The 19,959-nt window shown below is 42.8% G+C and overlaps 1 protein-coding gene across 1 annotated transcript in view; it reads right to left on the bottom strand.

Annotated features, from left to right (window-relative positions):
- Positions 1-3,102: 3,102 nt before the first annotated feature.
- ARSB (arylsulfatase B) overlaps positions 3,103-19,959 on the bottom strand; it is a 157,773-nt gene continuing 140,916 nt past the window's right edge. Inside the window, exons 7-8 of the mRNA XM_045796411.2 lie at positions 6,704-6,826; positions 3,103-5,939 (exon numbers count right to left, since the gene is read on the bottom strand). Coding sequence (XP_045652367.1) covers positions 5,674-5,939; positions 6,704-6,826 — 389 coding nt within the window. The 3' untranslated portion in view covers positions 3,103-5,673. The remainder of the gene's footprint in view (positions 5,940-6,703; positions 6,827-19,959) is intronic.

Genomic DNA, 19,959 nt, shown 5'->3' with positions numbered 1-19,959 from the left:
GAGACAGCCAGCGAGAGAGGGAACACAAGCAGGGGGAGTGGGAGAGGAAGAAGCAGGCTCCTAGTGGAGGAGCCTGATGTGGGGCTCGATCCCAGAACGCCGGGATCATGCCCTGAGCTGAAGGCAGACGCTTAACGACTGCGCCTCTCAGGTGCCCCAATATCTACCCTTTTGTGTCTGGCTTCTTAGCTTAATATTTTCAAGGTTCATCCATGTTGTAGCATGTATCAGAATTCCACTTCTTTTTATGGCTGAATAATATTCCATTGTGTAGATATATTTTGTTTATCCATCTGTTTGTTGATTGACCCTTGGGTTATTTCTCTGGTGTACTTTTTAAAAAGAGAAAATAATTCTTTTTATTTTCTTGAGTTAAGTAATTGTATGTTTGGATAAAGATTGGATATTTTAAAAATGTAAGGGGGTGAAAACCACGTATGTCTTTTATAATGAAGACTGAACAGATTTTATAAACATTACCTCTGGTTAGTTTAAAATTACATTAAATGAGATAATTCTCTTATTTATTTTTTTTTAAGAAGAAAATTGTCTTTATTTTCCTTGGGCAACAAGATAGTTCCTTTAAAGCACCTCATACAATGTTTGGAATATAGTAAGCATTCAAAAAATTAGTTTTTTAAATCATTTTCAGGAAATGAATTTTTTCAAGATGGAGCATAGTCTCAGGCTATTTTTAGCACAGTTTTTTAAAAAAAGATTTATTTATTGGGGGGGAGGGGCAGAGGGAGAGAGAGAGAATCTCAAGCAGACTTCTTGCTGAGTGCAGAGCCCAAATAAGGCTTGATCTCACAACTTTGAGATCATGACCTGAGCCACATTCAAGAGTTGGGCGCTTAACCAACTGAGCCACCGAGGCACCCCAGCAGTTTTATTTCACATTCTTACACTGGAGTTCAGTTAGCTGGGAGTCAGTCAACCACCATCTGTTTAATATATACTATGTGTCTGGCATTGTTCTGGGCAAAAGGGATCTACTCAGTTCAACCCACCCTACCAGTAAAAAAAATTGAGGCATAGACAGGGTTAAATGATGAGTCGATGGTCATTCTAACCACTAATTAGCAAAGCTGGATGCTTTTTCTTTTTCTTTTTTTTTTTTAATGATTTTTTATTATATTATGTTAGTCACCATACAGTACATCCCCGGTTTCCGATGTAAGGCTCGATGATTCATTAGTTGTGTATAACACCCAGTGCACCATGCAATACGTGCCCTCCTTACTACCCATCACCGGTCTATCCCATTCCCCCACCCCCCTCCCCTCTGAAGTCCTCAGTTTGTTTCTCATAGTCCATAGTCTCTCATGTTTCATTCCCCCTTCTGATTACCCCCCCCTTTCTTTATCCCTTTCTTCCCCTACCGATCATCCTAGTTCTTATGTTCCATAGATGAGAGAAATCATATGATAGTTGTCTTTCTCTGCTTGACTTATTTCACTTAGCATTATCTCCTCCAGTGCCGTCCATGTTGCAGCAAATGTTGAGAAATCATGCTTTCTGATAGCTGAGTAATATTCCATTGTATATATGGACCACAGCTTCTTAATCCAGTCATCTGTTGAAGGGCATCTCGGTTCCTTCCACGATTTAGCTATTGTGGACAATGCTGCTATGAACATTAGGGTGCGTATGGCCCTTCTCTTCACTACGTCTGTATCTTTGGGGTAAATACCCAGTAGTGCAATGGCTGGATCATAGGGTAGCTCAATTTTTAACTTTTTAAGGGACCTCCACACTGTTTTCCAGAGTGGCTGTACCAACCTGCATTCCCACCAACAATGTAGGAGGGATCCCCTTTCTCCACATCCTCTCCAACAATTGTTGTTTCTTGCCTTGTCTATTTTTGCCATTCTAATTGGCGTAAGGTGGTATCTCAGTGTGGTTTTGATTTGAATTTCCTTGATGGCTAATGATTTTGAACATTTTTTCATGTGTCTGTTAGCCATTTGTATGTCTTCATTGGAAAAGTGTCTGTTCATATCTTCTGCCCATTTTTTGATTTGTTTATTTGTTTCTCGTGTATTGAGTTTGAGAAGTTCTTTGTAGATCTTAGATACCAGTCCTTTATCTGTAGTGTCATTTGCAAATATATTCTCCCATTCCGTGGGCTGCCTCTTAGTTTTTCTGACTGTTTCCTTGGCTGTGCAGAAACTTTTAATCTTGATGAAGTCCCATAAATTCATTTTATCTTTTGTTTCTCTTGCCTTTGGGGATGTGTCATGAAAAAGGTTGCTTTGGCTGATGTTGTAGAGGTTGTTGCCTATGTTCTCCTCTAGAATTTTGATGGATTCCTGTCTCACATCGAGGTCTTTCATCCATTTGGAGTTAGCTGGATGCTTTTTCTTCCATCTGTCTTCAAATACCAGAATTTGAGAAATGCATATGGCCTTGATTGAACAATCTATTCCCCAGGAGGTTATATTTGCCCATTCTCCTCTGTTATCCATAGTGGTATCAAATATGTCCACAAATCTGACACTTCCTTCAAAAGGCAGGACCTAATTCTCCTTTACTTGTGCAAAGGTTGGACTTAGGAACTCATTTTTAAGGATGTGAAAAAAGGTAGAAGTGACACTGTAGCACTTTAGGGATGGTCATTAAGGCAATGTAGCTTCCTCTTGCTCTGCGTCTCTCCAGATTACTTGCTCTGCTGGAAGTTGCGGGCCACGTGTGAGGCTATTCAAGCAGCCTGTGGAGAAGCCCACAGGGTAGGGAACAGAGGCCTCCAACTAAGAGCTTTGTGAGTGAGTCATCCTGGAAGTGGATCGTCCGGCCCCAGACAAGCCTTCAGATGACTGCAGCCCAGGCCAGCTGCTTGACTATCATCTCATGAGAGGCCCTGAGCCAGAACCACCCAGCTAAGCCACTCCTAGAAGTCCTGACCCCCATGCAGTGGGTGAAGTAATAAATGTTTATCGTTTTATGCTGCTAAATGTTGGGGTAATTTGTTATACATCGATAGAGAACAAATACACTCTCTTAATATCACTTTATATTCACTCCTACCCTCTCCTGACTTCCCTTCAATAACTTATTTTGTAGTTTGCACTCTTGGGGCAATGACTGACACATTTCTTTCAGTTCTGATATTTTTGCTATATTTATTTAACAGTTTTATTGAGATGTAATTTACATACCATAAAATGGGCCAACACGTTAAAAAATTGTGGTAAAACTACATAAAGGTTATCATTTTCAGCATTTTAAAGTACACAATTTGGAGGCCTGTTGTGCCAACAGCACCACAGTCCCGTTTCAGAACTTTTTCATCACTCAAATGGAAACTCCCCATTGACACATTTTAAAGGATAAAGTAACCTTTTGCTCCCCAGATCTGGAACAATCATGTAGTAACAAAGAAAAACAATTAAATCAATAGAACATTTCTTTAAAGGTAAGCCAATTTGGGGAGAAACAACATTAATATGAATCTGTTCACCTTCTTATACAGAATAAAGAAACCTAATGAGATACATTCTATTATGGATAAAATAAAATCTCAAATAAAAGGTTTACAACAACTAGTTTCTACAACTCCCTTTAAGTCCACTGAGTGCAGAACATCCATGTTGTACTTGGTCACCAGTGGACTAGAACTGGGGCAGCCCTGGGAGCACAGCAGGGGGGGTGAATGGCTGTCATGTAGTGATGGCCTCTAGTCTTCTGGGGTTAACAGACACTGGGATTAGAAGGATCCAGAGGAACATCTGGGCTCAGTTAGTTCATAGTATCTGCCACAGGTGTGGGGGTGGTAGGGGATGGCATTTTGATCAGCTGTTTGCCAACCCAGGAGTGGGGTAAAGGCTGGTAATAGGCGTCTTTAGTTCTAGCACCATTTCCGCCCAATCATCTTATTTTAATACAATACATGTTAGTAGTGACCAGAAAATATTTCTACTGAGTTGAAGGATGGCTACACAAGGACCTACAGCACATTATTGGCTGGTTTTAGCTTCTAGTGTCCTGTGAAGAATAGAACGGAGGATTATTGCCAAAAGAGCATCTTTGGCGGGCATGTTTCCCCTTTTCCCTCCTGGAGAGGATATTATGGCTTCACTATGGAGTGTCCGTGACCATCCATCCAGATATGTAGACTCGGCTCCTACCCCAGGAGGGCAGCTTGAGAACAGAAAAGGAACAGTTGGAGGATGTGTTTAGCTCACTGCACTTTCCATGGTGTGCAACTTTCTCATTTGTTCAATTGTCATTCATTAAAAAAAAAAAAAAAGTACTGACTGCCTTCTTTGTAACAGGCACTGATCCAGGCATCGGTGACGAGCAGTGAACAAAACAGTGGAGCTCATGGGGAAAAGACTATAGCTTTTGCACATAGTTCTCTGAGCCTGACATTCTTGAGGGCTAATCTGGACTGATCCACATTAGTAGGACATCAGTGGGACTGAGAAAGGGCTGGCAGGTCAAACTGCACCTCCTCTTTCCACTATCCCAGAACCTCAGTACAAGCAGTGAAAATAAGGGAAACATGGAGTGCCCTCCTTTGCTTTACTGAGGCCCAGTATCTCAGATGCCGGCCAGTTCCTTTCAAACTGCCCACTTCCATCATCCCAGGACAAAATTTTTGTTTCCTGGGGTTTCTCCTCATTGCTAGGGAAGAGCGTGCAACTTGTAATACATTATGAGACAAAGCCACAATCATGATAATGAACTCCATGCAACTTAGAAAAGTCTTCACCAAACAGATGACACAGACCTGAGCAGCACCCACCCGGCCCTTTCACATCCACCACGAGCATGCCTGCAGACCCAGACTTGACCGCCTTCTTGGGGCAGGGGCTCTAGCTTCAGGGTTAGAGGCAAAAGGAAGGCAGAGCACAGCAGTCTTCCAAAAACCGGTGGTGCTCAGAGTGGAGAGCCGAAGCAGCCTTCCCAGGCACAGGATGCCTGAGTCAAAAGGAGGTTAGGAGAAGAACCACAGGGGAGAGGGGGTAGCAGGAAGTCTAGACAAAATGAGCAGTGGCTGGAAAAAAAAAAAAAAAAACAAAACTGGGGATAAAAACACATTTCCTTATTGTAATAACCAAAACCAAGAAGAAGGCATATTGCCATGCTGACCTTAACTATGAAATGGGCCTTATGCTCCATGATGAGATGAGTGACAGGGTGAGTGAGGGGTGAACCAAGGGGGGTGTTATTCACATAGAATATGCCTGAACATGATATCTCACAGACAGGGAGAACTCCTGGCCAACAGAACCATTAAAAACTGTCTGCTCCCTCCATTTGTTACAAGAAACATGAGGCACTCCAATAAAACGCAGCTATTGGCAGAGGGAGACCTAACATCTGACTTGTGAGGAAAAAGAGCCAGCTGTTCCAGCCTCTGGGACTCAATGAGAACTTCCTATTTCAAGTCAAGTTCCCAGCAGTCCCACGGCTCAGGACCAGGAGGCTGAACTCAGCCACCCTCTCCCCGGGACACACACCGCAGCCAACAACAGGAGTGTTCCAGGTTTTATCAGCTTCTTAAATGCACGGGGGGTTGCAATGAGACACCGCAGCGTGGTTTAGACACAAGAGAAGGGCCAGGGGAACCCAGTTGGGAGAGCAAATGAGTCGAGAGATACAGGAGTAAAGGCCTCAAGTCCAACTTGTAACAGCAAGGTGGTCTGGCTCCCCCAGGCTGCAGAAGTCCTACAACCAGGGGCCCCAGGCCCCAGTGCCCTTGGGGTCACAGCGCGGGTCCTGCGCCGGGAAGTGCACGGGCACTGAGTGTTTGTGGTAGAACTGCAGGCGGGAAAGGAGCTGCTTGACAATATGGGGATGGTCTCTTGACAGGTCACGTCTTTCTTCTGGGTCCTGGTCAATATCAAAGAGCCAGAGGGTCTTGGTCGGAGGGTCTGACGAGGGTATCACAGAAACATTGTTTTGAGACGGTGGAGGAAACCAGCTACCACAGCCTGGCAGAGAAATACAGCAGTTTACTGGGGGAGAAGCATCACAGGCAGGTTCTCACTTCAGGGAAGGAGGCGGGGGGATAAGGCTGAGAGAGGACGTGGGCAGGAACACATAAAAAAGACATCCATCTCGGACTCTGACTTCTGATGCTTTAACTAGACATGGCCACAGCTTCATTTTCCAGGAAAGTGTGTGCGTGCGGGTGGGGGCGGGGGCAGGGAAATTTTCAGTTGTCACAGTGACTTAGGGGAGCTGCTACTGGCATACAGTGTTCATGGGCCAGGGAAGCTAAGGTCTCCCGCAATACATGGCACGACGCTACAAGACAAAGAAGAATTGTCCTGCCACAAATGCCAAGACTGTCATCATTATAAACACAGCTTAACGGCGTCACAGTCTTAGCCATCACACCCCACATTTTAAAACTACGTGAAAGACGTCACTTTTAGAGAATGTGCTCAGGGGAAGCAACCACCTCCCTGGGCTACGCAACTGGTTGAGGATGTAGCTTTCAGAGATTCTCCTTGCTAACTAGACGTGCTGGGCTCAACAACACACATCTCTGAAAGCCTTCTTTTCCGTGACACATTAGAGTGGCATTGCTTTCTCCCCCACCTACAGTTAATTCTCAGCCTTCTTTTGTCAGGACAGTCGATCAAACCATTTTTTCCCATTCAATAGCCCCAGAGGTATGTTCAGCAATAGGCAGTTGCCACTTTGGTAAAGTTTTCCTCGCTGTTCTGGGGGGAAATGCTCAGCATTCTACCTGGGTAGCCAGTGAGAAGTTTCCAATTCCTGTGTCTAATTGCAGCATGGAGAGATGTGTTGAAGGAGAAATATTCTGGATGAGAAGAATCATCCTTTGCTGGAGCCAGGCTCTTCCCAGGACCTGGGAAGAAACAGTGTGGAAGCATCAGATCACTGTTATTGAAACGTGTCGTTATAAATCAACATTTAATATCCTCCTTGTAGAACGGTAGCTTTTATTCAACGCTGGAGGGTAACTGTGTATCCCACCACAGAAATGAATCTTCTCTTACATATAAACAGAAAGCTCTAGTTCCATTAAACATCAGTCATAAACCACCAAAATATAAAGGGAATCCCAACGAGATTAGAACACTAATTCACCCTTAAAATCACTATGTTCTGCCAATGTCCAGCTGGCCCTATGCAGAACAGTGTTCTGTTAGAGCCGTGTAGCTTATTTTCTATGTGTGCCTTTTTTCTTTCTGCTGTTCAATGATCGTTTTGGTGAATACATTTTCTATATATACTTACACTTATGTAGATAATGAAATGGATTATAACACGTACATTTTAATGGAGTCTGTCTCAAGCTATGAAAGTTGAATCACGCCATGATCAATAGTACTATCTTTGTTTAACCGCACTGATGAAATCTAAAAGTAACTGAGCAATGCTCAGTTAACTATTCAAACAGGATAATTATGGGTGTAAGAATGAATTGGTTATACAAATTCTTGGTTATTATCATGGATTACATTATTTTATCATCTTGGGGTCTTATACTAATTGATTATTAGGTTTTTGAGGGGAGCAATTAATAGTACCTACTCCCCCACCTTCTTGAATTTGGAACCAATTGAAAGGTGAAGACCAGACTTTTGGAGCTAAAAATATTGCCTTTGTTATCGATAAAGTTGATTGGAGAGAAGATAGCTTCAGATCTGTGGCAGAGAGGCCTTTCTACTAACTGACCCTTGACTTAGAAAGACTAAACCACCCATCACTGATCATGCTGGACACCACTGGGCTCCCTCAGAGCTGAGAGCAGACCGGAGTGCTTGCATATATCCTGGGAGCAGGCTGGCCCCAAAATTAGACAGACAAAAAGTCTGAAATGAGCATGCTCGGTTCCTTCTTTTGGACAACTCCCTCTGTGGTCTGCATGTCAGGAGTGAATAAGGTGCTGCAAGAGAGAACCGAGTTCTACTCAAGTTAAAGACCCTGGTGGAGGGACGCCCCGGTGACTCAGTCAGTCAAGCATCTGCCTTCGGCTCAGGTCATGATCTCTGGGTCCTGGAATGGAGCCCCATGTTGGGCTCCCCACTCAGTGGGGAGTCTGCTTCTCCCTCACCCTCTGCCCCTCACCCTGCTGTGCTCTCTCCTCACTCTCTAATAAATAAATAAAATCCTTAAAACAGAGACCCTGGTGTATCTGTGAGGACAAGGTATGGAGGCCCCCACCTCACCTGTGCATGTTTAAAATATCTAGTTTAAAACATCTAGTCTGTTTTCAGCCTACATTTACCTGTCAACCAAACATGGTCACAGCAGTCACCTTGGGCGTACTTCCAAAGTCTGCCAGACCACCTGCCTAAGGGGAATAGCTGTGTGGGTGTGTGTGATGCATTAGGAACAATCCTCTCTCCACCATGGCGGCCGGCCCATGTGTCCACCGTCCTGGCATAAAGACTCTGAGACTGCCCTCCTCCCTGCCAGAGCTGGACTCCTGCGCTGCTGCTCTTCCTGTGGGAAGCACTGTCCATGAGGGAAAAGGCAGGGTCCCGTTCTTCTGGTCCATCCTGTACAAATGACCCGGGAAGGACATACTGGAGACAGAGCCAATAAACATGGGTGGTTTCAGACCTTCTGTCTTCACAGTCACGTATCAACAAATCGTTAGCAGATCTTTTTGACTTCTTGTCTCTCTGCCTGCTTGTGGGTATCTTGGCTCCGATACGATCGGATGCTTGCCGAGATCGGGGCACAGAGGATGTCTATCATAGGAAATGCGTTCCTAATACACAGGCTGTAGTGGGGCTGTGAGCCCTCATGATGTACTCCTCACAAGCTTCCAGAAAGGACACATTTTGATATCAGAGAACGTTAAATCAAACAAGTGTGCTTTGCAAGCATAAACAAAGAGAGGAAATGTAGCTGTCTCAGCTAAACTTATATTTATATACATTTTTTTCTTAAAACAAACAGGAACATAAAATACCTAAACAATAAATAAGTCTAAGACTAAATGATGGAAGGTGCTATTATGTCAATTCTGTTTTTTTCTTATTGAGAAATTAAACAAAGAGAAAATTACAAGGAATAATCTAACATCCTGTGACCAACACCTAGAATGTTAACATTTTGTCATGTTTGCTTTAAAAAAAAAAGAGAGAGAGAGAGAAACAGAATAATGAAAATGAAGGGACAGTTTCCATGTGACGATTTGTCCCCATCCTCAATCTCGGTCCCCTCCCCACTCCCCCGAGGCCGCTGCTATCACGCTTTCAGTGCACAGTGTATCCTGCAGCCATTTAAAAATAGAGTGACATATGTGTGCATCAGAGAATAATATCCAGACCCGTTTTACACTTTAAAAATGTCCATGTATATGTTATGCTATACATTTTCTGCAACTCGCTTTTTTCATCCACTACAGTATTTTTAGAGCTCTGAGTTTTGTTTGCGTGTATGCATTCCTTTTAACTGTTTAGCATTTCACTATATAAAAAAAAAAATCACATTTTATTTATCCATTTTTCTGTTAGGCATTTTGGTTAATTCAATTATTCTTTTTTTTTCTTTCCTAGTATAAACTCTCCTGCAACGAGCACTGTTGCCCACGTCTCCTTGTGCACACGAGCAAGAGTTTCTCTAGGTCTGGTGTCTAGAAGCAAAACTGTCTGGTTGCAAGGTACGCACCTTTCCAACTTAACAACACATCCTAACGGCCCTCCTATCAGTAATGTCTCCCTTTCTGCATACCCTGTACCTGATGCTCTCACACTTAAAATTGTTGCCTATCTAAACATTTTAGACAGAATCTTCATTTTTTAAACATCATTCAGTCAGCAAGAATGATCTTTGTTTTTCCATGTCAATCCAAGCGTTGCTTTAAGAAACATTTTTAAGTAACACCCATCGAGAGAAGTGCGCAGAAGGCACTGATGAAGACAGGACACTCCGCAGACGCAGCCCACTCAGCAGACCGGACATTACCAGGACTTCGGAAGCCCGCGTGGGCAGCCTCCACGCTCCACCCTCCTCTCAAACGTAGCTGCTATCCGACAGCAGACTTCTTTCCACCTGCTTTTCAACTTGGTGTAAATGGAAACCATACAGCATGTTCTTTTTTCTTTCTGGCTCCAACTGATCTCATAATGTTGGTGGGGTTCACCCTTGGTGTTGGGGCTCAGCCTGTTGCCAGCACTTCGTTCATTTTCATTGCCGGATGTTTCCCTTACGTGAAAGTTCCACAGCCTCTAGCACTCAGACTCAGAACCCACAGGGAATTGGTTTCTGTGTGTGAAGTGAGGTGGGACCCGAGATTCATTTTTCAAAGATGGCTATCATCTGACCAAGACTGTTGAAAAGACTGTTCTTTTCTACTCCTCTGCAGGGACACTTCTGTCAAACATCTGATTTCCATTTGTGCTGAGTCTGTCTCTGAAGCAGCGTGGTCCAAGAGAACTTTCTTAGTGACAGGAACGTTCTCTGTCTGTGCTGTCCATCGCACCAACAACTTGCTGCACGGGGCTACTGAGCATGTGAAATGCAGCGAGTGCAACTGAGGAAATCAATTTAAACATAAGCTGCCACATGTGACGAGTGACTACTGCATTGGACAGCCAAGCTCTAGAGTTTCTAGTCTGTCCCACCGGTGTATTTGTCTATCCTTATGCTAATACCCCACTATCTCGATTACTGTAGATTTATCATGTGTTCTTCTACCTGCTTGTGTAAGTGCTCGACTTTGTTGTTCTTCCAGACTGATTTCATCATTATTGCCTTTTGCATTTTCAATATAAATTTTAGGAGTAGCTTGTTAAATTTCACAGACTAGCTGCTGGGATATTGATTATGATGGGGTTGACTCCAGGGAGCAATTTGCGGTACTGCTGTCTTAAAATACTGAGACTTACAATTCATGAATGTGGTGGATCCCTGTATCTTTTCTTGATAATAGTTTATGATTTTCTGTGGAGAGGTCTTACATGCCTTTTCTTAGGTTTACTCCTAGTTGGTTAATGTGTTTTAATACTACTATAAACAACATTTAAAAATATATTTCATACTCTGGATGTTGTATATAAGAATACAACTGGGGGGTGCCTGGGTGGCTCAGTCGTTAAGTGTCTGCTTTTGGCTCAGGGCGTGATCCTGGCGTTATGGGATCGAGCCCCACATCAGGCTCCTCCGCTATGAGCCTGCTTCTTCCTCTCCCACTCCCCCTGCTTGTGTTCCCTCTCTCGCTGGCTGTCTCTCTCTGTCAAATAAATGAATAAAATCTTTAAAAAAAAAAAAAGAATACAACTGGCTTTTTTAGATACTGACTTTGTTCCCAGTGACTTCGCAAAATTCATTTGTTAATTCTGATCCTATGTTTACAGAGTCTTTGGATTATCTATGCAACCGGTCATGTCATCTGCAAATAATGACATTGGCTTCTCCCCCATATTATATCTCTTAGTTTCCTTTTTCTTACCTTACGACACTGGACAAAATCTCCAGTATAAATTTGAATAAAAGTAGTGATAATGAGAATTCCTATCTCACTCCTGATTTCAGGGGAAAAGCTTTTAATATTTTACTGTTAAGTATGATATCAATATAAAAATTTTGTAGCTATGCTTTATCAGATTAAAGAAGATCCTTTCTACTCCCAATTCACTAAGTTTTTTTAATCATAAATGGATGTTGAATTTTACCATATATTTTTTCTGCATCTGAAAATATCACATAATTATTCTTTTTTATCTTTTAAAACAATGGATTATATTTATTGATTCTTAAATGCCAAACCAACCTTGCATTTATGGAATAAACCCCTTTTCATCATGCTTGTCGTTTTTATATATTACTGGATTCACATTTAGTTTAGGGGTTTTGCACTTATGCTTAAGAGAGAAATTGCTCTATTAATTTTTTTCTTGGAATATTATCATGTTTTTGAGTGAAGGTTATACTGGTCCTATAAAAGGAATTGAAAGTCTTCCCTGAAGAATTTGTGTAAGGTGGATGTTACTTCCTAAATATTTGCAAGAGTTCATCTGTAAAGCAGTGGGGGCCTAGAGTTCTCTTTGTGGGCAGGTTATTTATTAATTTAATTTCTTGAATAGATACGGGACTCTTCAGATCTTCTATTTCTCTTTTTCTTAGTTTTGGTAAAGTGTATTTTATTGGGGATTTGTCTAGTTCATACAAATTTTCATCTCCATATTATCTTTTTTAATGTCTGCAGCATCTGTAGTAGTATCTTTTCATTCCTGATATTGGCAGCGTGTGCTTTTCACTTTTTTCCCCATGATAAGGTTTGTTAAAGGTTAATTGATTTTATTAGTCTTTTCAAACCAAGATTTTACCAACAGTCCCTCTCTGTAGTATGTTTGTTTTCTATTTCATAATTTTGCCTCTTCTCTTTATTATTTCCTTCCCTCTGTTTCCTTTTGGCTTAATTTGCTACTCTTCTTCTTCCTCTTCCTCTTCCTCTTCCTCTTCCTCTCCTTCTCCTTCTCCTTCTTCTCCGGGGGGGGGGGAGGGGCAGAAGGAGCAAGGAGAGAGAGAGTCTTGAGCAGGCTCCTTGCCCAGCACAGAGCCCGACTTGGGGCTCCATCTCACGAACCAGAGATCGTGACCAAGCCAAAATCAAGAGTCAGATGCTTAACTGACTGAGCCACCCAGGCGCCCCTTAATTTGCTCTTCTATTTATAACTTCCTAAGTACTTAATTTTCAGAACTTTTTCATTTCTGATATATACATCTAATACTGGAAATTTTCATCCAAGCACCAATTTCTTTTTATCATGCAAGTTTTAAATATGCACCTTTGTAATTCAGATCAAAATATTTTCAAATTTTCATTGTGATTTCCCTTCTGACTCATGGATTGTTCAAAAGTGTATCTCTTCATGCCCAAATATTTGAGAATTTCCTATTATCCTTTTGTTACTAATTTCCAGTTTAATTCCATTATGATTAGAAAAATAGATCCATGGATTTTTAAAAAATAAACTTCTAACTTTAGAACCATGTTAGATGTATTATATATGGTTTAAATCCTTGGAAATGTGTTTCCACTTGCTTTATGGCCCAGTATATGGTCAACTGTATAATGTTCCATTCTTAGTTGAAAAAAGAACATGTATTCTCAAGTTGTTGGGTGCAGTGATCCAAACATATCATAGTTGTTAACTATGCTGTTCAAATATTTTACATCTGTACTAACTTTTTGGTTTGTTTGCTTGTTCTAATAGTTACTGAGAGAGTTATGTAGAAAATTTCTTACTGCGACTGAGAATTTGTTATTTTTTGAGACTATATTATTAAGGGCTTACCCATTTGGAAGCATTGTAATTTTCTGGCTGATTCTTGTTTTTGTAATTTTGAAAAGCTTCTCTTTATTTCCAACAATGCCTTCCCCTTTTAGTCTACTTTGTCTGATGTACAGATTATTAGCTGTCATCATTAGTGTTAGTGTTTGCATATTGTATCTTTTTCTATCCATTTCACATGCAATACAAAGAAGTATAAAATGGGGTGCTAGGCAGGATAGTGACTCCCAAAGATGTCCATATCCTAACCTCCCTGGCATCTGTGGGATGTTTGTTACCTTACATTGCAAAAGAGACTTTGCACATATGTCTAAGGGTAAGGAGCTTGAGATGTGGGGGTTATCTCCTGCTATCTGAGCGGGCCCAATCTAACACGAGTCCATAAAAGCAGGGACTCCTTCCCGACTTCGGTCAGAGCAAGATGGGTCCGAGAGGCAGTGTTGCTGACTTTGAAGATGGAGGAGGGGCCGTGAGCTAGGCAATGAGGGTGGCCACCAGAGCCTGGAAAAGGCAAAGGAAATGGATTCTGTACTAGACCCTCTGGAAGGGAATTCAGCACTTCTGAAATCTTGACCTTAGCCCTGTGAGACCCAGACCGAACTTCTGACCAACAAAACTGTCAGACAATAGGTCTGCGTTCTTTTGAGCCACGAAGTTTGTGATAATTTGTTACAGCCGCAATAGAAAAGCATCTACAAGGGAGCTGTGTATTTGCAAGTGTACGTTACATATGAAATGGCTGAATGAACCATACCAGGAAGAATACCATGAAGGTCAGACACTAAATATTACAAAAGGTCACGGTAGGAAGACGTCGATACAGGCTGAGGCCCCCAGGAAGGAGAGACGAAGAAAGTGGGACTTCGGATAAGACCTGGAAGCTGCGCCTTTTTCTTACCCACCACTCCAGCCCTCTCCCGGCATCAAGCAACGGAGGGTATGGCCTGGCTCTGCTTTAGCCGTATAATCCCAAGGCCTTACCCCGTGCCCAGGCACATCAGCGACAGCACTGGACGATGCTCACTGAAACAGCAGATGACCGAAAGTTGGACAAACAGAAGGTGAAGGCACTTTCAGCCCGAAGAATGAGAGCAGCAGTCTCCGCGATGGAGCGCCTCGGAAGGCCAGGGGGGCAAGTGCTGTCGAGGCCTAGGCCAGGCGGATGGTAGGCAGTGAAGCAGCCTCGGGGGAGCGAAAAGCCAGCCCGAGGAACTAGCACTTTTCTTCTCATCAACGGGGAGGCACGAGAGGAATTTAAATACTTTTAAAAAAGTAAACTTCTTTTTCTAATAGCTTTATTAAGATACTATTCACATATGACACAACTCAGCCCTTTAGAGCATAAAATTCGGTGGTTTCTAGCCCGTTCCGAGAGTCAGGCAAACAGCGTGACGGAGATTTGTTAACCTCGGGCAGAAACGAGGGGTTTGAAGAGAAGCACAAACAAAAAACAAATCTTTCTTTCCTTCAGAACTGACAGCCACCCCTGAGATAGAACTTTCTGGCCAGACAGACATACTCAGTCATAAGATGGACCGGTCATGTGTACTGATATTGGATATAAAAAAGGAGATTAGCAAAAAATTTTTGGGCAAATGAAAGAAATCACTGTCTTACATGATATGTAGTAAACTTATAGAACTCCTTATCTGAGCAACCTCTGGAAATCTGAAGGAGTTCGAGCTTCTAGAATGAGGTGGGTCCATGGTTTTCAGCAGAGGATGTATTCTCCAGAGCCAGAAGGGGTTCCAGAAGCACCTTGGGAGTTGTCTTTGGGACAGTGAGTTAGGGGGGCAGGGTCCAGGTTCCCTGTCTTCATTTCAATTAGTGCTGGTTAACCCTTAAGGAAGAATTTGTAGTTTTTGCTAAATATATTATACTTCTCCACATTTTTGTTTGAAAAAAGGATCTGCAGCTGAACTTCAATTGGAAAGATACTGATTAGTGATGTGTGATGGACTCATCAAATGGGGAAGGGAGTGATGCCAGGGGATACTTCTAATCTTCCAGTGTTTATGAAAGGCAACCTTGTTCCCTTGACTGCACAATGAATGCCTCCTCATCACTCTTTGGAAACTACTGTCCAATACAGTCTATGAGTATATTATATAAAATACATTATTTTTCTACGTAATTTATATGTTTCTTGCATTTAAGTTAGAAACACAAAAACATATAAACCGGAAAATTTAAACTATCTCTAAATTTATTAGCTGATGTTAACCTTTTGGTGTATAACCCTGGAGGCTTTTAACTATACAAGGCTTAAAAAAAATAAACATGTTAGCGACTTGCAAGTAAGAGGAACGTTCGTCGAAAGCAACGTTTTGATGGCTAGAGAAAATGAGGCCGGGTAGGGAGGAGTCCCAAGCATCAGGGCAGGGGTGAAGGGGATGGTCTGGGTCTCTTCCTCTCTGGGATGTTGTTCAAGGAGGCGTTGGGTGTGGCTGGAGAATGAGGCTTGGGAAGAGTTAAAGTTGTGAGCCTGCAGGAGAGCACTGTAACGGAGGGCAGTCAGGACCAGGAGAGGGTCCCTGCCCACCCCTCTCTGCCATTGCAGAGAGGTCCCTGTCCACCCCTCTCCCAGAAGGCCGCAGTGCTCCGCCGCACACAGCAGGCCCTTCTGGAGCAGGACTGCTTGGGTTCGAATCTCAGCTCCATTATTCACTGGCTGTGTACGCTTAGGGGTTAGCTGATCTCCCCAGACCTACATTCCTTCATCTGTAAAATGAGGAAAATGTCATTTATTTCATAGGACTGTTGTGTGGCCTAAATGTGCAGATACACTGAAAATGTTCATTAGCACTACATCGGCATAGAGTAAGTGCACAATAAATGGTTTTGATGCGCATTGTGCAATCTTGGGCAACTTTTCTAACTCCGTATGCCTCAATGAACTATATAAAAGTAACATAGTAACAGCAGGTGAGAGAGGGCATAGCCAGTGCTTAGCACAGCATCTGGTGTTTTTAAGACTATTATCAACATTGTCAACATTAAAGGTAATAACGCTACTTAAAAGCACTCACTACATGCTTATAAAATGCTGTGTTAAGTGTTCCATGTATGTTAACTCATTTAATCCTTCCAAGAGCTCTATGAAATAGGTAATAATGGCTGGTAATGATGGTCACTGAATGGTAGCTATTATCAATATAATAGAGGCTTTTTCTTTTATATCCTCTTTTACTGAAGACCTTACAAATAGGAGAAAGGTAGGCAGAAGTCATTATTATTCCAGAAAAAAAAAAACAACAAAAGACCACCCTACTCTAAAGTTCAAATCAAACAAACCACTTCTCTGGTCTGGGTCTGGAGACGACCTGTATTTGCTCCCCTACGCACGTGTTCCGGAATCTGAACAGGGTTAGGTGGAGAAAGCATTCATAGTGAAGCTTTAATTTTCTACGTTAGGCTTTAGTCCCTTTTCTGCCCTGCTGCGTGGGCTGCCTTGCATTTCTACTGAGCCCTTTCTGGTTTTGATCATGTTTATAATTTACAAAGACTAGCCTAAAACTTTATTCTACCTCTAATGACCCATTTTCTTCTCTTGCTGCTGGGAGGCCACCTTCGTGCTTTCATGGCAAACACAGTTTTACTTCCAGCAAAACGTACTCACTTGAGCTAAGTGGGGAAAACCCCCAGCTTTCCCAGATATTTGGTGATCAAGGTATTTTTAAATATGGAATCCTGTCAGGTTTATTTTTAACGAACAGGCAAATTTGTTAGTTTATTACATGAGCCAAATGTGCCTCATAATTAAAACACCAAAGTTTCATTTACACTCAACATTTGACTGGCTGGCCAATTTCTTCACGGCTCAATTCAAGAAAAATTCAAAGGACCCCCAAATCAAAGGGCAGTTCAAGTCAGTAAAGGTCCTTCTTGTGCCAGCGCGTCTGAGCCCCACCGCCGGCCTGCGCGCCCTCCACCACGCACTTGCACCCCTCCAGATGGGCGCTCGGGTGGTACACATGGATCAGATCTCTAGTGTGCTCAGGGTTTGACGCATCCTGCAGGCTACCTCTCATCTCGCTGTGTGGTAAGGGCTTACGTATCCAGATGCAAATATGTTCATTGTCGTCTTGATACATAAGAAGTAGGAAGATCGGTAGGAGAAGAAAGGGAAGGAGAAAGGGGGGGGTAAAGAGAAGGGGGAATGAACCATGAGAGACTATGGACTCTGGGAAACAAACTGAGGGCTTCAGAGGGGAGGGGGGTGGGAAACTGGGATAGGCTGATGATGGGTAGTAAGGAGGGCACGTATTGCATGGTGCACTGGGTGTTATACGCAAGTAATGAATCATGGAACTTTACATCAAAAACCAGGGATGTACTGTATGGTGACTAACATAATATAATAAAAAATTATTATAAAAAAAAGAAAGTCATTCTAGACCTAAAAATAGAAGTTCTTCCTCTAAAAATAGTTCCCAATAAAACACGAGCTAGAACCCCACACCCTGAGCTGATGCTTTACTGAAGCTTTTATTCAATTTTCAGAGATGGAAAAAGCCCTGACCAGCCATAGGTATGGCTCTGGCAGCTCTCGAGCTGGGATTTACAGAATGGCTAGGAATTTACCAGCAGCATTCCCTCTACTATTACTCACTAGTTCTGAGAAGGAACTCTGAGAAACCACTGTGCATTTTAATAGCGTTTAGAAGGAATAATCCATTAAGTCATTTAGCCCCTCTGAATTCCTGTTTCCTTGTATGTAAAATGAGGAGAAAAATAATGCCTACCTCACAGGACAATTGTGAAGATGGAATGAGATCCTGGGGGGGGGTGGTGGGCATTCTTTGCATTGTAAATATAAAAATACAAGTCTCTTGAATTCCACAGCAGTTGCCATACCACTGGTACATGGATAAACTAATTGACCAACTGAAAGAAATCATTTCAGTTTAGGTTCAACCGATGGCCTTTGATTGACAGACATCAAAATCAAGGCATGGTCAGCTGCCCAAACCTATAACAACCGTGAAACCTGGACCAGCTGCTACAGGAACAAGATATTAGAAAATTGTGGGGAAGAGGGGGGCAGGGAAATGGGGTGGTGAAAGGGCAGAGCTCCAGTTCTGTAAGATGAATAAGTCCTAGAATTCTACTGTCCAGCACAGTTAATATCATAAGGTATCTTTAAAAACTTGCTAAGAGGGTAGATCTTATGTTAAGTGTTCTATATACACATAGACACATAAGAAAATAATAACAGGGTGGAAGGAAACTTCTGGAGTTTGTATATGACACAGATTGTAGCAATGGACTCAAAACTTATCAAGTTGCCAAGTTGTAAATATTAAATATGCACAGCTTTTTGTATGTCAATCATATCTAAATAAAGTGATTTCTCTCAGGAAAGGGTGTGTGAGTGGCTCAGTCAGTTCAGCATCTGACTCTTGACTTTGGCTCAGGTCATGATCTCAGGGTCGTGAGATCGAACCCTGAGTCCGGCTCTGTGCTCAGCGTGGAGTCTGCTTGTCCCTCTCCCTCTGCCTCCTCCCCTGTGCACGCATGTGCACTCTCTCTCTCAAATAAATAAATAAAAATCTTCAAAAAAATAATACAGTGGTTTTAAAACGAATGAAAAAAGAAAATTGTGTGGAAAAAAACAACATGGCACTACCACCTAAATTATGTATGCTAACCCAGATGTCTGGCTCAAATGGTGAAAACAGAGTGAAATAGGTCAGGGATTCCCAATTCTGGCTGCACACTGGGATCACCTGACCCCCACAGCCACCTCAAGACTTAACTACAGCTCCCTGAGCCCAGCACAGCTCAGCACTTGCCGTCTCTCGCCTTCAGTGACCTGAAACCCCCATGTTCAGCAGCAGCACCCACTGTACTTGCAGCGGTCTTGACACAGCTCTCCCCTCCAAACAAATAGTATGCGGCTGCCCATCGTATAAAACAGCTAAAAGCAGAGTTGTCCAACCTCCACCTGGATTCGCCATTGCAGTCCCGAGAGGACCCCTCGGGCTCCATGGTCCCCAGGGTGAAAGCCAGTGGCCCAGGGCCTTCTGCTGGATGCCCCCATGTGGGCACAGGTGCAGAGTGAGGGGACCTAGGGAGCCACGCCGGCACTGGGGTATGGCGGAGCTGGTTTGTGGGCCACATGCCCTTTGCCCTTCAGGGGTACTCCCATCCCTTAGGGTCTGTGCAGCTCTGCTGGTATGTACCCCGGAGAAAGGTAACATACAGAGGCATTAAAGATTCCGCACCAAGCTCATCCTGCCCCTTATTTCTGGACTTAAACCTGATTGCTGCAAGTTTTCTGTGACACCCACCCTACTTCAGAATCCTGTCTCTCCCTGGCGAAATCCTTGCAACACGAAACAGGAGTGTTGGGGAAAATATGCCAGACATAAAGCTAATCAGAAAAAGGTGAGGAGGAATATTACAGATGTTATTTATTACCTACAAGGGAAAAATCAAAATGCTCGTAATTTTTATATATGCACTCTGCATGACATATTTCAAATGAATCTGGGCTTATGATTTTCAGTTTACAAAGTCAGTTTCTCCAACACCTACTCATTCAGTCCATATTTGATATCTTTAAAGTCCTAATGAAAAAAGAGCTTTGATGTGGCTTGCTCAGCCTTGACAGAGTTCAAATGTTAATCATTATTGAATTGTGCATAATAAGTATTCAGAGAATGTGTGTGCCTGTGTTGGAGGGAACCCCAACAGTTGGTTAATGTCTGGCATCGGCCAC

Source organism: Ursus americanus, chromosome 5 (assembly GCF_024610735.1).
Source record: "Ursus americanus isolate L20-20 chromosome 5, mUrsAme1.1.p, whole genome shotgun sequence".
Taxonomy (NCBI): domain Eukaryota; kingdom Metazoa; phylum Chordata; class Mammalia; order Carnivora; family Ursidae; genus Ursus; species Ursus americanus.
Note: the sequence above shows the minus strand (reverse complement) of the source record. Positions and strands in the feature narration are given on the sequence as shown.